Source organism: Vigna unguiculata, chromosome 3, assembly GCF_037176805.1.
Source record: "Vigna unguiculata cultivar grain cowpea cultivar isolate G323 ecotype 2 chromosome 3, ASM3717680v1, whole genome shotgun sequence".
Lineage (NCBI taxonomy): Eukaryota > Viridiplantae > Streptophyta > Magnoliopsida > Fabales > Fabaceae > Vigna > Vigna unguiculata.
Window position 1 is genome coordinate 39,919,260 of NC_140794.1, and position 19,546 is coordinate 39,938,805.

The following is a 19,546-nucleotide window of genomic DNA, read 5'->3' on the forward strand; positions in this document are numbered from 1 at the left end:
ATGGTGAGAGGGAGAGAAAGAAAGGGTGAATCAAGTAAATGAGAAGAGAAAGCAAAAGATGCGTTAGGGTGAAAGGTTGAATCTAAAAAGAAACAAAAAGAAGATTAATTAGGGTTTAATAAAAGAAAAGAAATGGTCTTGGAGAAAAACGGAAAGAAAGTTTAAAAATTGAACACGTATCAAAGTTCTTTGTTCTGCTACATGTTGCAATTTTATGCATTAGGTGTTTTATAATGGAAATTATCTTTTTGAGTTTTAAAATGTGTTCTGAAGAGTGTGTCATATGCAACATGGTTTTGCTTTTTGTGTCTACTCAATTGTATTTTTTATAAATAGATATATTAGATTTAGTATATCTAATTCAAGAAGATTGTTACATTTTGTCAAAGTGATAAGTTTGAGTTTTCAGATTAGTAATAAAATGAAATAAATAAATAATAAAACTAAAACATTAATTCATCAAAAATATTTTCATTATCCGTATATTTCACGGGTTAACATCACCAAAGTTTCAGCGAAAATATAAAGTTGCCACGTGTTGCGTGTTCTTTTGGGTCCCATGTGAGAGAAGCCAACGTATTCAGTTAGTTAGGTCGAGCTAAAGCCACCTTTCTCATTTCCCTCTTCACTTTTCCACTCACTCTTCACAGAGTGCGTGCGACCGTGTCTCACTGCTCTCCGACCAAAGCCTCCAAGATCATCATTTAAACCAAACGCATTCATAGTCGCTTCCTCCAATGGATCCCTCATCTTCCACGTCGCTCCCTCCATCGCTTCACCTCGCCATGGCGGCGTTGCTCGGAGCCTCTTTCATGGCCATCTCCGCCTTCTACATGCACCGCCGCACCGTCGACCACGTCCTCCACCGCCTCGTCGAAATCCGACGCAAGCCGCTCGCCGCCTCCGACGATGACAGCGAGGATGACGACGATGATCTTAGCGGGCTCGGAGACGATGACGGAGGAACGGATAAGGACGCCGATCCGAGGAACTATTTCCGAACCTTTTCGAAGTCTATGGACGACACATCAAACGTGCTTCGGAGCTATAGGTTTTCGTCTTCGATGCCCAACGTGGTTTCCGCAGCTGATTGGTTCCCCGAGGACACTAAGAATCGTGCCTCGTCGTTCGAAAACCTTCAATTCGCTCCGCTAGGGCTTCCGTCTAATCGGACGGGTTCCACCAATGGTTTGAATGTTAATTCTCGTTTTAGCTATGTACAGCTTTTGTTCAGTTCTGTTATGTTTCTTATTTTTATTAAAATGGGAGTTTTTCTTAAAATTTAATTCGCATGCATTTTTAGACTGTCATCCAAACATAAAATGTCATATATAGCATGACTGTTGATTTTTGTAATAATTACTTTAAAATTATGGTTTTTAATCGTTGCGTGTACAATAATATACTGATAGTGTTTGAAAATTAAGCTTTTTTCTTTTCTTTTTCGTTTGTTTTAATGATGTTTCTTTTGTTTGGTCTGTGAAGGCGAGAGTGCTCAGATTTCGCGTTCGTATAAGAGGATAGCTTCTGTTGGTAGAATTATGACTCCGAGATCACCAGGGAGAAACCCATTCGAAAGTGCTGGGGATTCTGATGAGGAGGAAACACAGCTTGCTGATAACAATACCATTCCTTTCTCAGATACTTACGTGAGAATACTGATTTCTTATTTATTGCAAGGATGGCAACTGTTTTAAACTTTGTCGACTAAAAGTATGGCCTGTAGTTGATTGTTATTCGGGGGAGTTGGGAAAGATGCATCCTCCTTTCAATAATTTTAGTTACCGTTTTATCAGGTTTCAAAATAAATGGATATTATTTAACTTAATGTCTTGAGTTGCTTTTTGTTTGTCAACTTAGTGCTTTGATGGTTCAGGGTTTCATGGTATACAAACTTCTTTTATTGATAATTTGGAAATTATATAGTATCAGTGTGGTCTGGTGCATAATCATAAATCTTCTGGCTTTCTAATCTTTGCTTATTTTTGGATTATCATTATTCATTTTACAGTTATTTCTATCCTTATATTTTAGTGATTCATGATGTTGCAGGGAGTAAATTCAAACATGGGCAATTTGTCTGCCGTTCCATTCAGAGTTGATGATGCAAACTGTGCAAAAAATCAGATGTATGGAGAGGTTTCAAAGGAAGCGAAAGCTGGTGCGAATATGAATGTGGTTTCTTCAACTTCTGTACATGTAGCTGAGGATGACCGTGTGTTTGCCAATAATGTCTTGCCTGCAAGAATCCCTGGGCATGGTACATTCATGTCACTATCATTATCTTTACTGTTCTACTTAGTCCTTCTATATATTGGTTCATGTGAAATAATTTAAGCATTACCCCTGCATGACATGTTACATATTTTTATCCCCGTTTTGCTATCTTTAAGTTGATTCTACATGCCCCCAGTTTTATTTTCCTTTTTCATGTATATCAAACGATGTAGTTATTTTAATTTTTTTTGTTCATAGTGTGACTTGTATAATGTGGAACAAGATTGAAAAAGCTAGAATTTAATACATAATCTTTTTCTTACTTTACACAATATATTCAGAGACAAATATAGAAGAGGATGAAGTATGCAAAATGATTCAAGAATGCTTAGATTTGCGTGAGAAATATATTTACAAGGAAAATATTCCATTGAGGACAGAACCTGTGGAAACTAACTTTGACCCGTATCATTTTGAACCAGTTGAAGCAACAAAAGTAAGTTTAATACTTCTCTGTTATTACTTTTTTATTAGTCGCACATACTGCTACATGTGGAATCTTCTTGAGTTATTTATGGTCAATTTTGTTCTGAAGTGCTCTGTTGATATTGTTGTATTGCTCTGAAGTGTTCAACTGATATTTTTATATTGACTCTTTATGTTGCAAACAGCACCACTTTAGGATGGAAGATGGAGTCATTCGGGTTTTTGCAAGTAAAACTGGTAAGCATGGAGTGTTAACAACATGAAAATGGAATGGTTCCACTGCTATCTTTATTTTGTCGATTATTTAGTTTGTTAAGTAAAAAAAAGTTCAAAGAACTGAGATTTTTGTGAAACTGCTCAGATACCGAAGAGCTCTTCCCTGTTGCAAGCTCAACAAGATTTTTTACTGATATGCATTACATTCTAAAAGTTATGTCTATTGGGAATGTTCGCTCTGCATGCTACCACAGGCTACGATTTCTTGAGGAAGTATGTCTTCACAAACTTTAGTCTACATGGTCTCTTTGTGCTTGCCAGTGGCATTTGTTTATAACATTCATCTGATCATTACACAGAAATTCCGCCTTCATCTGTTACTAAATGCAGATAGGGAGTTTCTGGCTCAGAAGGGTGCACCACACCGGGATTTTTACAATATCAGAAAAGTTGATACTCATATTCATCATTCTGCTTGCATGAATCAGAAGCATCTTGTGCGCTTCATCAAGTCAAAATTAAGAAAAGAATCTGATGAGGTAAAATAACTTTTGGGTCTACTTAACTTTTTTATGAGGTGGTAATTTGTTGCTTGTTTCACCCTTCGTCTCTTTCTATTTTACTTTCGAGATTCTTAGTTTTTCCTAATTTTCCATATCAATACTTATGTTAACAGGTTGTTATCTTTAGAGATGGAAAATATATGACACTTAAGGAGGTTTTTGAGAGTTTGGATTTGACTGGGTATGCTTTATTTTGTTCTCTATCTCTTTTTTCATCTTACTATTTGGATAATTGAGTTTTGGAAATATTTATTTGCTTGTGTGTCGGAACCTTTTCTAATTAATGGAAATTATGACGCAGATATGATCTGAATGTTGATTTGTTGGACGTGCATGCAGATAAGACCACATTCCATAGATTTGACAAATTCAACCTTAAGTATAATCCTTGTGGACAGAGCAGACTAAGAGAGATATTTTTAAAGCAAGATAATCTTATCCAGGGTTGGTTGCTGTATATAAATGTTCCCTATTGTTTTCTTGTATTTTTATTAATTCTAATTGAATATTAGAAGTGTTAGTTTTTGCTTCTTGAATTCATACGGGCTTACAGCCACTAAAATTCACAGGAAGGTTTCTTGCTGAAGTAACAAAGGAGGTTTTGATAGATCTTGAAGCAAGCAAATATCAGGTTATTTATCCCCATTATAATATATTTTGTTATGGTGTCTCCTATCCTAATTCATTTTTTTATGTATAAATAAAAATAAAATTTACAGATGGCTGAGTATAGGATCTCTGTCTACGGAAGAAAACAGAGTGAGTGGGATCAGCTGGCAAGTTGGTTTGTTAACAATGCTCTTTATAGTAAGAATGCTGTATGGCTAATCCAGGTACTATTCAGCTTCTAGTCTCTGATCCAGTTTCAATCAGATTGGTTTACATTAGCTTCATGTGTGTTTTGGTTGAAGTTCTTTTCCATTAAGACACTAACCTACCCTTTTCCTCCTTAATTCTTGAAAGAGTTAAATATGTTTTTAGTCCCTAAACTTTAACACGAAATTGGAATTTGTCTCTATCAAAAACTTTGATACATTTTGATTTCCAAACTTTAAAAATGAATTAATATAATCCTTTTACCCCGATTCTGTTAGATTCTTTTTACGTGTCAAACACGTTTCATGTTAGCATTTAAGTTGCTTACACCATTTGACACGTTCCCGCTTCAATGTTCGATAGGAAACAGGTTTGACGTGTAAAAAATTAACGTAAGTGGGGTAAAAGGACTATATCTATTAATTTTTAAAATTTAAGAATCAAAATATGTCAAAATTTCAGACAGGGACAAATTTCCATTTCGCGTCAAAGTTCAAGGACTTAAAAAATATTTAACCCTTCTTGAAATTACTACTTCATTTTAACCCTTCTTGAAATTACTACTTCATTCGGTCTTCCTTATCTTTGAGTTTTGGGACTGTTTCATCTTTTTTAGCACAATGACAATGAAAATGGCAGTGTTTAGATAGAATTTTGACAAATTCCCTAGGAACATTGGTGAAAATCACTTCCTACGTAATTTTAGGTTTCTAACACTTACCCGGTTTCAATCAGATTGGTTTACACCAATTTCACGTGAGTTTATGGTAAAAGAGTTTTCCATTATGACAGTAACGTCCCTTTTCTTATTTAATTCTTGAAGAATTACTACTTGAGTGACTCTTCCTTGTCTTTGAGTTTTAGGACCATTTCATTATTTATCCCAATGACAGCGGCAATGGTACAATGTTTAGATAGAGTCTTGACAACAAATGCCCTTGGAACATTGGTCAAAATCACTTCGTACTTAATATGAGGTTTCTAACAGTCTGTGCACCATATTGCTCATGTGCTCTATACTCAACTTGCTTTTCCTTATAAGATTAACTTGTGTATGTCAATATCTCCTCAAGAAGTGTGCAGTAATCCTTTTACACAGTTGCTGAAATATTATTGTTGTGAACAATATTTTCTATTTTTTGATTTTGCATTCTCTCTTCTTTTCCATATAAATTTTTCTACCGTTTTGGATGGATCTTCCACCTCAACTTCTTTTTCTATGTTACTTTTATTTATTTAGAGTGTTGATCGTTGCACTAGGAAAAGGCTGCTTGTTGTCAACAGCGTTATCACCAGATTGCCTACATCTTTTCCTTCTTCAAGGCTTGAGAAGTGTTTGAAGTGCTCATTGGGATTAACATTTTGTTTAACAACTAACATGGTCTCGTAAGCAACCTGAACCACGAAAAAAAAAAAAAAAAGAATGCAAAAAGTGTGAGTTAGTTAACATTATTTGTATTTTTGGAACTTGTTAGGAGTTCTACATTGAGTAGATCAGCTACTTGAATGTGGTATTTAAGTTGTGAGGCTCTCCCACCTAATGGACTATTCTTTTTGGGTTGAGCTCTCCTCTTATGCTTAAATCCTAGCAATATGCTTTCATTAAGTGTTAGGCTACGAAAAGGACTACTCGTATGCTGGACTAAGGTGCAAACCGAATACTTATAGATAACTGAAGCTGTCTCAAAAAGGAAAGGGTTACCACTTGGTCAATATCAATAAAGTGAGAGTCATTATGGACGTCAGCTCTGGAAAGGGGTCACAAATTTAGGAGTCTCACATTAAGTATGATGAGCTACTTGATGTGGTACATAAAGGTTCTCTCACCTGATAGACTAGTCTTTTGGATTGGACTCTCCTTTTGTGTTCAAGTCCTAGTAGAAGTACAAGCAGAAAAGTCCACTTTATATGGTACTGATTCTTATTATATAGAATGGAATGTGTAAGGCAACTTATTTTCAGAAAGTCAGTGACTTTAGTTCACATTGGATCATGAGAATCACCATAAATATGAATTTTATGTATATTCTATTTGATTTGATATGATGTTCCTTATTTGTTGGCGTTTATTTAGAATTTTGTTTCGTGCTTTGACTGCTTTCCCTGTTGCCATCTTTTTTAATTTGGGATATTTTTCTGTTTGTTGATTTTGACCATGTTTTGTGAACTTGTATTGGCACAGTTACCACGGTTATACAATGTGTACAAGAATATGGGAATTGTTACCTCCTTTCAGAATATTCTGGATAATGTGTTTATTCCTCTATTTGAAGTCACAGTGGATCCAAATTCTCATCCTCAATTACATTTGTTTTTGATGCAGGTTAGTCATTTTTTTTCTTATTTGCTTGCACACCCTACTCTTGTTTGCGTGTACATGTATTTAGTTGTATGGTTACCTAATTTTTCAAATGTAGCATTTTAACAACTATGTATTTCCTGGTGTTACTGTTACACTGTGCCACTGGTACATGAAACCATCTATCTTGTTATATAAGAAACAGAAAGGTGAGTTTTAAAGCCTTATACAGTTCAATAACATTGAAAATTAGGCATGCTATCGAAAGGCAAGAAATAAGATAGGAAAAGCTGCGAGTGAGGTAGAACCGAAAGCCTTTGAGGAGTTTTCCTGTGATCTTGAACATAATAGGAACATACTATAAATAAGCTTGTCAAAATTAGGGAAAGAAAGTCAAGAGATCTGAACCAGTAAGATGGATTAAAGATGAAAAATGAAGTCTTTATCCAAGCATGATCAATGATCAACCTGCAATATTGAAGGATTAGAAATCCAACGGGGATAGCCAAGCTTTGGCTTATTATCGTAAAATCCAAGTTGGAAAGGGAGTGGTAAAAGAAGTCTTTAAAATTAATAAGAGTAAAAGTTGATGTTGATGGTGTTCCCATTGAAGTTCGTTATCAATTTCCTTGCAAAGCCATTTAATGGGGTTTGATAGCTAAGAAAATGATAAATGAGTGGAGTAGCACTTTGGTTACTATATAACAGCTTTGGAGATACAAGCATTCTGTCTGCTGCAAAGGGATAGAAGAACTATGGAGTCATGCTATAGAATCACAGAAAAAGGGATGGCACAGATTAAGAGGAGATCAGGATTGCAAGAAATCAATTTGGATTTATACTGAAAGTTCTGCAATCAATGTTAGCTTACCCTTATTCGGTGTTCCCATTCTGTCTGGTCACGGACCCAGATGGTCCCCCTACCGGCTGCTGAGCTTCAACTTCAGCCTTTAACTTTTCCATCACTCTGGCTTTCTCTACCAAAGCAGGGAATTCTTTGATAGAGAGTGGAGCCACCATGAGTTTGAGATTGTCTCTTAACCCATTCTCAAACTTTCTGCACTGTCAATCCTCTGCCATCCGCAGGGTATGGAATTTGCCCAGATGTTTAAACTTTTTAGCATACTCCGATACTGATATTTCTCCTTGCATCAGTTGCAAGAACTCAACCTCTTTAGCGTACCTCACACTGTCAGGGAAGTACTCAGCATAGAACTTCTCGAACAGATCCCAGGTGATAGGTTCCCTGCTCTCCTCCAGCATCTTCTTCATACTAGACCACCAATGCACGACTTCTCCAGCAAGAAGGTACACTGGTACTCAGTGTACGCTAATCTATTCTCTGCAGGACACCTCTTTGCATCATAGATTTGTTCCATATCCCTTATGCCATCGAAGCGGGATGGATGGTGTTGTAGAAAATCCTCCAAACTCCACTCTTGCACTCGAGGTGGTGGAGCTTGGGAAGAATCGGCTACTGAACGGTTTTCTCCTATTTGATGCACGGCTTCAATTGCCTCTGCTGAGTTGCCTCCGCTGCTAGCCTAGCAGACTCCATCTGTTACAAAGCTAGGTTGTGCTGATTCACCATGTTAGCATTCTGCTGCTGCATGGCTGCAATCATCGCCTCAATTGCTCCCACAAAATGAAGGTTATCTGGGTTTGGAAGAGGAGGAGGAGGAGGCCTAGGTGCCATAGCTCTGACCACACAGAAAGAACCATCAGTCTGACTAACAGATACCATAATTATGCCAAAGACGTTACGAGGAACACACAACAGAAACTAAGCAAGCTCACACCTACAAATCCTAAAGGAACCACTGCTCTGATACCAAAAATGTAACATCCCATTTAATAGTTTTCAAACTACTAATCAAAACATTATATCATGATCAAGCAAAGCATATAGTCAGAATAGGCCATATAGAATGTTAATACAGTCATCCAAAATAACCATATAAGTCGCTAACTATATGTATAACGTGTACATCCAAAAACTTTATCCCAAAGCATGAACAAGAACTACGGCTAGACATCCCTAGCCACGGGTCAACTCCAGTCCAAGAGAGGAGTGTCTTCGCCTGGATCCTTCTCTACTCACACCAATTAGTAGGTGATCATTGCAAAAGAGAATATACACAAGGAGAACAAACGCAAACAAGAAGGGTAAGCTAACTTAAATAAGAGAAATCATGCAGTTCATTTATGAATACCAAGCAAGTATTTCACATTCATCATAATTATTTAAAACCACCACAACACAACACAAATACATGACTTTAGACTCAATATCCAGATTATGTAAACGACATTGGATCTCTTGGTAGTGTGCTCCTGTGACGATCCCCAAACTCTGCAGAGTTTGGGCTCAAGGGGTTATCACCCGACCACTCCCAGGGTAAGTCCCCTTCGTGTCTAAGACGGATCAAGTCCAAAGATTAGGACCTCCTGCTACTCCTCACGACATAATTCATTCTGCTCTATCTGAGCGTGAATGATTATTGGAGTTTCAAGATACCAACCAATCAGGAGTCCTCATGTCCTTACACACACTAACATACTCTTTTGAATTTCCCTTGAAATTCTAGTTCAACCACATCTCCTCATAGTCCAAATTCATATAATTTCACCACTCATGTTATTAGTAACAACAATCCAAGCATATAATAGCCTAATTGCACATTTTCACATTCAAACATATAATTCCACCCATTAAACAGAGAAATAAACCCTCAACTGCAGTGGTTCTCGCTCAAGCTAGAAGATCTAGCCCAGGCGAGAGGCCATCTCGCTTAAGCGGGTCATTCTCGCTTGAGCGAGGCTCCAAACAGTGGGCAATTAAAAATGAGCGAATTCTCGCTCAGGCTAAGTTGTTTCGCTTAGACGAGAGTGTCGCTCGCTCAAGTGAAACCAGCTCGCCTAGGCGAGACCTTGCGCAGTGACATGAGTGAGTTTCTGGTGTTTTCGCTCAGGCGAGAGCTACTCGCTTGGGCGAAAACATCAGATTTCCAATCTGTTTTCACATGCAGAGCTATGAAATTTATGCCAACAATCCCCATTCAGCGCAAACAAGTGATCCAAGCATCAAACAAACACAAATTCATGCAATCAAAGTCATCAGGGATAATTCTATACGAAATTTAAGCAAAACAGTCAGCTTCCCTTACCTCTAGAAATCACCAACTAGCAAGAACACTTTCAACAAGGGACACCTCAATTGCACCACCTAAGGAACCGGAATGCATAAACTTAGAGTGAGAATAAGATCCTAATTCGATTTGGTAAGAATGGAGCTCTAAAATTTCGAAATTTGAAGAGAATTGGGGAAACTGAAATTGACTTACATGGTTGAGAAGGAAACTCAGCTGGGGGAAGGGTTTCTGTTCTGGTCAGGTTCGCTTGCTACAACAAAAATGGAGGATGGATCAGAATGGAAGCTCAAGTTCTCTGGTTAGAGAGAAGGCAATGAAAGCAGAAAGGGGAGAAAATGCAAAGTGAGAGTGGAGTGTGTTGTTATGTGAAAATGGTAGCTGAGAGAAAGAAAGTATATGGAAAAGGAAAAAGGGGGTCTCACACATATGGTTTTGATTTACATGGAAGCAAAAGTATTCAAAATTGGTAAAGACTTTTGAAAAGAAAGGGGTTTGTGTTATTTATATCTACTAGAGAATGGATAGATAAGTATAATGTGAAATCATTCCAGAGATAACTCTTGGAGGCAAGACCAAGGAATTTTCCACAAGGATACTCTTGGAGTCCTTGCTTATTTAATCTAGTTTGATGTGCTTAGTCCTCCTTACCATGAACATATATTATAGAAGATTACCCCTGAATATATGGCTTTTGCAGATAATATTGTTTTCGATTGAGGAATAGGGAAAGAGTTAACTCCAAACTAGAGCTTTGGAGAACGAAGTCAGGATCAAATGGTTTTAACTTGAATACAAGTAAAGGCATGGTATATGCATTGCAAATCTAACAAGAAGCTAGGGGAACATATCTTAGAGGTAAGAAATGGAGAATATATTACAGTGCAGATTAAGTTTAAATATTTGGAATCGATATTACAAATGGGACAATTAACTGGGAGGCATACTATTGAGGAAAAGATTTTAGAAAATTGGTTAAGATGATTTGGGCACATTCAAATGCCACTGGAGGCATTAGTGAAATGGGGTTGAGGGGTGAGGGAGAAGGACGTTTGAAGAAATTAATAGAAGCAATTTCGAGATGAATAATACTCATGAGAAATTGGTTTTAAACTAAGCCCAATGACATGTGATCCATCTCATCAAGGGAGATAAGGTTATTCTGTTTTCAGATGTATTCCCTCCGTTGTAGGATTTTATCTGTTGTTTTTAATGTATGTAAATTCTCCTAACAGTTTACTTTGCAATTCTACTCTTTTCTCATGTTGCCAATTCTTATTATTCAATTGAAGTTTTAATTGAATCAGCTCCATATCTGTCAAATCAAACTGATTTTCTGATTTTGTTGCAAGCAATTTTTAAAAAACTCAATGCACTTTAAAGTAATAAAGGGGTGTATCTACTGTATTTTGATTTTTTTTTTATTCCAGTTTATAAATGTAAGATTGTTTTTGCTAGTATAGAATAAGTTGAGGACTGAACGTATTCACCATTAAATTTGTTTCTCATGATTAGTCAGTTTTGATTTTTGTTTAAAATTGATAGATGAAAGATATTGATAAAATGAAGCAACTCTGTTCTTTCTAGAGTTTCTTTCTTTTCTAAGTAGCTTCTTCTGCATACAGGTGGTTGGATTTGATCTTGTAGATGATGAAAGTAAACCAGAAAGGCGTCCAACTAAGCACATGCCTACTCCAGCTGAGTGGACAAATGAATTCAATCCGGCATATTCTTATTACCTTTATTACAGCTATGCAAACTTGTACACGCTCAACAAGGTTTATACTATTTCTTTCTTTGTCGAGCTTAAGAATTTAACAACTAACCATTGCCCTTTTTAATTTCCATTGGGGCACAGATTTTTTGGTTAGATCTATACTTGAAGAAATAGGGACGACAAGGGTATGGGTCATAATATGGCCCAGTTGTGAGTAAATTTGGTACAACATAGGCTTTGAAGGAAAGTAGTTAGTGAGGGGAAGGCTTTCGGCAGGAAAACCAGTTGTAGAGGCAAATAAAAAAGTGAAACAGTAAGGAAATAGTTAGTTTTAGTCATTTTCTGAGGGCTCTACAATTCCCTCATCACGAATTGTTCCTTTGTGTATCTTGTTTCTATTTATAGGGATTCTGCCATATATTTTTCTTATCTGGTGCCTAACAAATTGTTCGAGAGCCTTTTCTAATGGAATTTTTTTTTTCCATGGTCAAGTCCCGTCTGGAGAGAAACCGGACATTCTATAATTGGTGGTTTGTTATAGTTGTGGTTGACTGGTTTTTGTTTCTTTTTTTGGTTGGGTGTGGTGAAGTTGAGGTCTCCAAGTTCAAGCAACTTGATAGACAACTTGAAACAGGAAGAATAGATTTATAAAATAATTCCTGGTTATCAACAATATTAATATCTCACCATCTGTTTCAGTTGCGTGAATCTAAGGGAATGACCACAATAAAGTTGCGGCCTCACTGTGGAGAGGTTGTTTTCTATTCACTAGAAGCATAGTTTAACTCTTTATGTTCAATATGATATTTATTACCCAATCTACTGATGCAGGCAGGTGACAGTGATCATTTGGCTGCCGCCTTCCTTCTATGCCATAACATTTCTCATGGGATTAATCTACGTAAAACTCCAGTTTTGCAGTACTTGTATTATCTTGCACAGGTTAGCCCTTAGGAATATCATTTTGCCAACCTTGTGATTCTATAAAAGTTGAAATCGAACACTACATATTTCATTGCCATTCTGAGTTTGGGTCCTGTTCATTACCAATACTTTATTACTTTCTCTTTGTCATGATAAATATTGACAATATGTTAATACCATTATGTTATTATCACTTTAGATTGGATTGGCTATGTCACCACTTAGCAATAATTCCCTTTTCTTGGACTATCATCGCAATCCACTGCCAATGTTTTTCCAGCGAGGTTTAAATGTCTCTCTCTCCTCCGATGATCCTTTGCAAATTCATTTGACAAAAGAGGCACTGCTAGAAGAATATAGTGTTGCAGCAAAGGTCTAGTTTCTGCCAAACTCCTAGCCTCTCTAGATAAGTTGGTTAAATATTCTGTTTTATATTTACTGTGGAATTATTTTACTTAAACACGTGCATTGCAGGTATGGAAGCTCACAGCCTGTGATCTGTGTGAGATAGCTAGAAATTCTGTCTACCAGTCTGGATTTTCACACCAGGCAAAGGTAAATTAGAAGACAATGTAGGAATATTCTGTTTTTGCTCACCTGTACCGAGGCTCTGAAAACTTATTATGGACAGTTAGTTGTAGGTGTTTGGTTTGATCTTCTTTTGATATATCTTCTTAAGTTCTTGTTGAATCATTCTGATCTTATTTATGAATGTATTTTCTGTTTATATTAATTTCTTAATGTTTTATCCTCCTTTACAGTCACACTGGCTTGGGGAAAAATATTTGTTGAGAGGTCCTGAAGGAAATGATATTCATAAGACAAATGTTCCCAGTTTGAGGATTTCTTTCCGATACGAGGTGAAAAAGACCGAGAAACAAACCCTATATACTTTCAGTTTGATTTTGTATTCAGTCTTTTTTCACTCAATTTTTGTTGATTATGCAGACATGGAAAGAGGAAATGCAATATATTTATGCTGGTAAAGCCATCTTTCTTGAAGATGTATACCCATAGGGGACTTTACCATTCACCCCGTGGTAACGCATACTTGGTTACTGGGATCAATGTTCTGTTGAGCAGTAGCAGCTTCGGCAGTGAGAAGTTTTTGTAACATCCTAGTTCCTATTTGCCTGATATAACAAATAATGTGGACCGGCGTAATTTTACATGGTAGAGACACTTATGCCAGTTATTAACAGAAGTAACAAGATCGGCATCTCCGGTGCTTTTGCATGGTAGAGAAAGGTAAAGAGTCGGAGAAAGTAAAAGAAGTGGGTCTGCAATGCACTGTACAGTAACGCATGGTGTGATGGTCGGACAGATTTAAAATTTCTCTTATTACAGTACAATTCGTTCTTTATGAACGAGTGAATAGACAGAATGAAAGGTCCTCTCGAATCTCGTTTATTTTACTACACTTGTCTATTCGATGCTACACGGCTCTCCTTTTCTGTTATTTTCATGGCAGAAAAAAACAGATGTAGCTCACAACTCATACTTTAACTTAAATCTTTGAAAGTGATGACTATAGTACGAGTGATCAAAGATGGAGAACGGAGTTATATTGTTCATGTGTTAGTGTTTAATCTTCCTTCAACCAACTACATATCGCTGGCTAAATTGCTTTAGTGCTCTCTCCTTAACTTTTTAAGGCCGTTGGAGTTTCCAACGTGATAGTTATTAGTTTAGGAGCATTTTATAAAGAATTTCTTAGCAATAAAAATAAAGAGGGTAATTTTCGTGCATTTGTAACATTGTTTTGAAAATTTAGTAAATCAATTAAATTAATTACTTTTAACTATCCTCCAAAATGTCGCCAGGGAGAGGAGGTGGTTGGATGAAGATGTGCCCACAATGCGAAAAAGGGGAATAAAATTAGGATCTCTTTCTTTTTCTATACACGGAATAGTTAATTAAGTAAATATTATAAATATTAAAGGCCATCTCTTCCTGCACCTTTTACTCTTATGAAATGTTATTAAACAAAAAATTAGAAAACAAAATGAATGTCTTTATTGTTCTCCTTCCTTCCGTCCTCCCTCAACTTATCATTCCAAGTCATGTTCTTCCTTCAAGACACTATGAAATGTGCAATTCAAAATGTAATACCAAATTTGGGAGTCCATTCCGGATTGCTTAATATGATAAGCACGTGTAGATTTTCCAATTAACCAATTTGAAACTTGGTTATAACTTTTGTATTGACCAATCCGGTATGAAGTAGTGCATCATGAATATATTTAGGATTTTTCAATTCGAAGATCATTATTAAATTACGAATTGGACAATTCAAAATATATTCGAGCAATTCGAAAATCATAATTGAGTTTTGGATTGAATAATTGTTGGAATACAATCTTGGATCGGGTAATACATTCTAGATTAGCCATTTCAAAAGTGTATTCTGGGTTACGCATCCCAGTACACATTGCATTCAAAATATGTCTTGTTCTTTCGCAAACATAGTTTGTAATTGTGATTTAATTTACTGATGAGGTAAAACCCGATTATCATTTTGTGGTTCGATTTGTATCCTACTTTATGAAAAAATTGTTATATGTGCTTGAATTGTTGTGTTTTATCATGTGAATAACTGAAACTAACAAGGACATCATTGCCCAAATAACGTATGCTACCATTGCCGATGATAATGTTCATCATGCAGCATATGCACATTAGAGGGAGATGTGTGCGTTGTTCGCGAGAGGAGACCTGTGTGGTGATGGGGTATAGTGCGGCGGCATGGAAAAGAAAGGGGAAGATAAGAGAGAAAAAAGAATTAGGATTTTTAGTGTCACCGAGGATTAAAGGGGTATTTTCAAAGTTAGGCGTGCAAGAAGAAACAATAGGGTGCTGGAAGAAATGACCAATATTAAAACGGGCCAACCCATTTGTTTTTGATTAGTCTAGTCTTGACCCATTAATGTTTTTGGACCAATTAAAATGCTAAATTTGCTTTCCCTTTCTGCACCCGCTCATTTGCTACATAATTTACGCCAAAAGTCAAAAATGCCTTTGATTTTTGTGTTGATTGTGTTGCAATAGCTATAGAAACCAGAGAATGCAAGGATGGTGACGTTTGAGCTGGTTAAAAGAGGTTGATGATAAAGCATATGGTAACAAGCAATGGACCATTGTATTCATAATTACGAGAGATACAAAGTAATTTCACAATCTATTCTTCATCAATTTATTTTTTTATACTTTTCCTTAAAACTTAAAATTTAAAAGAACACTTATATTTTCTACTAATAACCTATTCTTTTATACCTTCTTCACCCAGACTAGTCAACTTTAAAACACCACCACAACCAGAAATTGTCAAAATACTTCTCCTTTAAACTTTCATTACCCTTATTTCTTCTTACAAAGAATAACCCATTTAAAAAAAAAAAAAAAGCTAAGTTAATTTTATCATTATCAAAACCTCTTTCACTTCAAGTGTTTAGGTTATATTTTCAATCAAAATCTTAAAAGGTGTCTTTATTACTTATTACAATATTAAAAGCTTAAATTCCTACTTGTCACCATTTATATTTTAAAAGTATAGTTAAATTGTTCTTTTAAAAGGGTTGTAGAGTTCATTTATCTTTTTTGAAGTTTTCCAAGTATTCTTGTAATATTTATTATCATGTTACTTGTATGAAACAATTTATTTTTATTTTTGTTTGTTTTATGACACTATCTATTGTAACTGACTCTTAGATTTCATGGAGGTGAATGTTTTGCCGACACCAAGTGCCAAACAAAGGGTATGAAATGGGAAAGGAAAGGACTGCATGTTGTTGTTGCCGACACAAATGAGCTTATCCCATCACCAAACATCCATCACTATAAAAAAAAATACTATTTTTAAAAAAATATATTTTCTTAATGTAAAGTCTTTATTGCTTTATTGTATTGATGTTTGTTTATCATTATACTATTTTTGATATAGCAAATTCTATAATATTTTATATAATATAATTGTTTGAATTAATATATTAAGAGATTAACTTTAGAATACAATGAAAACGGTTAAATATGTTTTTTATTTTCAAATTATATTTTCATTTTAAATTAAATTTTAATCGTTTATTTATATAAAATATTTTTCTAACAAATAATATATAAAATATTTTATACGTAATAATAGTTAAAAATATAATATTTTACATTTTTTATAAAATATAAAGATAAAAATATTTTATAATTTTGTTTAAAAATTAAATATAACTTTACAACAATTTTAGGAAAAAAAACAATTTAATGAAAATGAAGGAACTAAATTGATAAAATGTTTTAGGAAAGTTGGTCGATGCTAATACTCCACACACAATGTCAACAATCTCCTTTATCTTCTTTTCATTTTGATTTTATTTTATTTTGACACTATGGTTGTGTGAAATAATGAGCTTTATTTTGATCCAAAAGAATTAATATGCCTAATGACAGTGAAGTCAATTGGTGTAACAGCTGGCAGATATGATTTAACTCAAAAAGTGTTAAACACCTTTGTTTATTGGCATCTAGTTGATTATTAGTTTTATGGCACAAAGATAATGTTCTATTTTAGTATTCTCATAGATGCCTATGTGCGAGCTTAATTTTCGAATTATTCCACTTCCACTTTGTTAAAGTTTCATTAAATTTATTTATCTTAGTAATATGTATAATGCTTTGATTGTTAATGCTTGAAGAATCTATTTTGTATTTTTATACTTTTTCTCTCTATTTTCTTTATATATTTTTAATCTTCGGGATATTAGTATTATGCAGATGGATTCTTCTAAAACCAGAAGTAGCTATTTCATGTTTTCTACTTCATAATTAAAAGAAAAAAATTTGAAGAAAAATATTATTATATCATCTATTAATGACAAAATCAAATAATAAGATATTTAAATAAAAATTAAAACAAAATTTGTTAAAAAAGATTCAATTAAAATATTTAGATTTATAATTTTAAAACTTAATTATATTATATTATATATATATATATATATATATATATATAATATTTTAACACAATATTATGAAATTTCATGTTTCTAAAATATATATAAATTTTTCAAAATTATACTCTTAACTCTTAGAATGTTATCTGCACACCATTTCTCATATCAATTATAACAGTAATACAACATAAAAGTGTGTTGATTTCTTAAACAATCATATCACTATAACATCTCAACAATTTTGTAATACTTATCGGTAACTCAACTTTGACTTTCAATATTTCAGTGGTTTACAGTAGATGCTTCCGAAAAACTGCAATTACAACTAAGACGGCGTGGTTTGACTATTTGAATCTCTCATTTCAAAATTTTATTAATTCATCTGACCAATTTGGGTTAACTTTTGGTCACAGCAACTCGATTCGATCAAATTGACTCGAGTAAATCCTTTATAAGTTGATTTGAACCAACATTTGCTGAATTAACTTGTTTTAATATTTGGCTTGGACTAATTTGAATTTTTTTTTATAATTAACTTGATTGATCTTTAGTTTGGACAAATTTTATTAAATTGATTTTATTTAATTTTGACTTCAAGTTTTGATCTAATGGACTTGATTTAAATTTCAGGATAAATTGACTCAACTTTTGGCTCGGTCTTGTTCAGCTTAATTACTCAGCCCAATTAATTTGGTTCGATCTTCGTTCCTGGTCATCTCAGCTCGATTTTTGGTCTGGATTGACTCAGCTCAATTTTTGGTCCGAATTGACTGAGCTCAATTTTCAACCCAAATTGACTACTTCAGTTTTATTACACTTTTGGCCTTACCAGTCTTTTACTTTATATTTTTTTTTTGGTTCCGAGGCATGTGAACCAAGGCATTAGTTTATTTTATATTGCTTCCTATTTAAATCTATTCGTTTCTTCCTTATTTGTAATCATTCTTTATTTTGGCAGTTCAAATCTTTATATTCTGAACATCTTTGTTTCTAATTTTTTTGAAATAAATAAAACATATAGAGTTTTTTATAATGATAATTGGTATCTTTATTACACTAGTTAAAACTTATTTATTCATATTCGTTTCTATCACAACAAGATAGACAATCCCTATGGATTGGACTAAATTGACAATCGTGCTCTCTATACATATTATACACATATTCATATCGGAAAAAAAAAATTAAACTGTTATATATGATCTTAACATTTATATTTAACCAATAATATTTCAAAATTTTAATTTTAAAATAAATATTTTTAAAATGAAAATTTGATCTTAGAAGATAAATTTAAGGTTTAATTACTTTTTTGTCTATGTTTTTGTTCAAAAATATCAAATTAATCCTCTAGTTTTTTTAAGTTTATATTTGGTCATGATTTTTTAAAAATTGATGCAATTTGGTCCTTTTCATTAAATTTCTTGAAATTGATCAATGATTTTTCATCAAAATTGAAGTTGTTAATAAGGATAATTGGCTTTATTGATGCGATTAACATAATCATAGTGTCAATTTTGATAAAAAAAAATCATTGATTCGCTTCAATAAATTTAACGAAACGACCAAATTGCATTAATTTTTTTAAAATTGAGACCAAATTGAAACTTAAAAAACAAACTGAAAGATTAATTTGACTTTTCTGGACAAAAACAGGGACCAAAAGAGTAATTAAATCTAAATTTAATTATTTAATCTAAAATAAAAAATAAAAATATAAGATATTTTAATTAGTCTACCTAAAAACAAAATTAAAAATTAAAAAATATTTAATTACAAGTTATTCATAACATGCATTTTAATTTTTTGAAATTTTTAAAATTCTTCAAATGATATCTTACACCGCTTGAGCGATCCCAATTATTACAAGTGTCCATTTTGCTTCCGTGAGATGGAATCTATTTCCAATATTCTCTTCACATGTAATTTGGCAACTTAGGTGCATATCAAATGTCATGCTTGGAAAAAGGTTCATATAATTTCATATATCTATCTTAAAGCACACTTTTTGGCAGGAAGCACTTACGAGATTTCAATTATAGAAAAATGAGAAATGGAGATTTATTTTACATGTTGTGTGAAGGTGGGTTTGGAAATACATAAATGAATGGATTTTTTGAGGAGGGTCTTTAATTAAAATTGTTGTGATGCAACAAGTGTTCTTCACTTCTTAATCGTGGATGAGAGGGAAAATATCTCATTTTTATTACGAGTTCATG

General features: G+C 34.0%; 1 protein-coding gene across 1 annotated transcript; it reads left to right on the top strand.

Annotated features, from left to right (window-relative positions):
- The first annotated feature begins 607 nt into the window (after window positions 1-607).
- On the top strand, window positions 608-13,961 carry LOC114178258 (putative AMP deaminase). The gene is made up of 19 exons (XM_028064066.2): window positions 608-1,188; window positions 1,486-1,649; window positions 2,053-2,260; window positions 2,559-2,713; window positions 2,889-2,940; window positions 3,065-3,192; window positions 3,279-3,458; window positions 3,596-3,663; window positions 3,784-3,926; window positions 4,052-4,113; window positions 4,202-4,315; window positions 6,481-6,621; window positions 11,372-11,524; window positions 12,163-12,216; window positions 12,295-12,405; window positions 12,587-12,760; window positions 12,862-12,942; window positions 13,149-13,247; window positions 13,336-13,961. The coding sequence occupies exons 1-19, from the start codon at window positions 738-740 to the stop codon at window positions 13,402-13,404; spliced, it is 2,607 nt and encodes an 868-aa protein (XP_027919867.2). The 5' UTR covers window positions 608-737; the 3' UTR covers window positions 13,405-13,961.
- The last annotated feature ends 5,585 nt before the right edge of the window (window positions 13,962-19,546 follow it).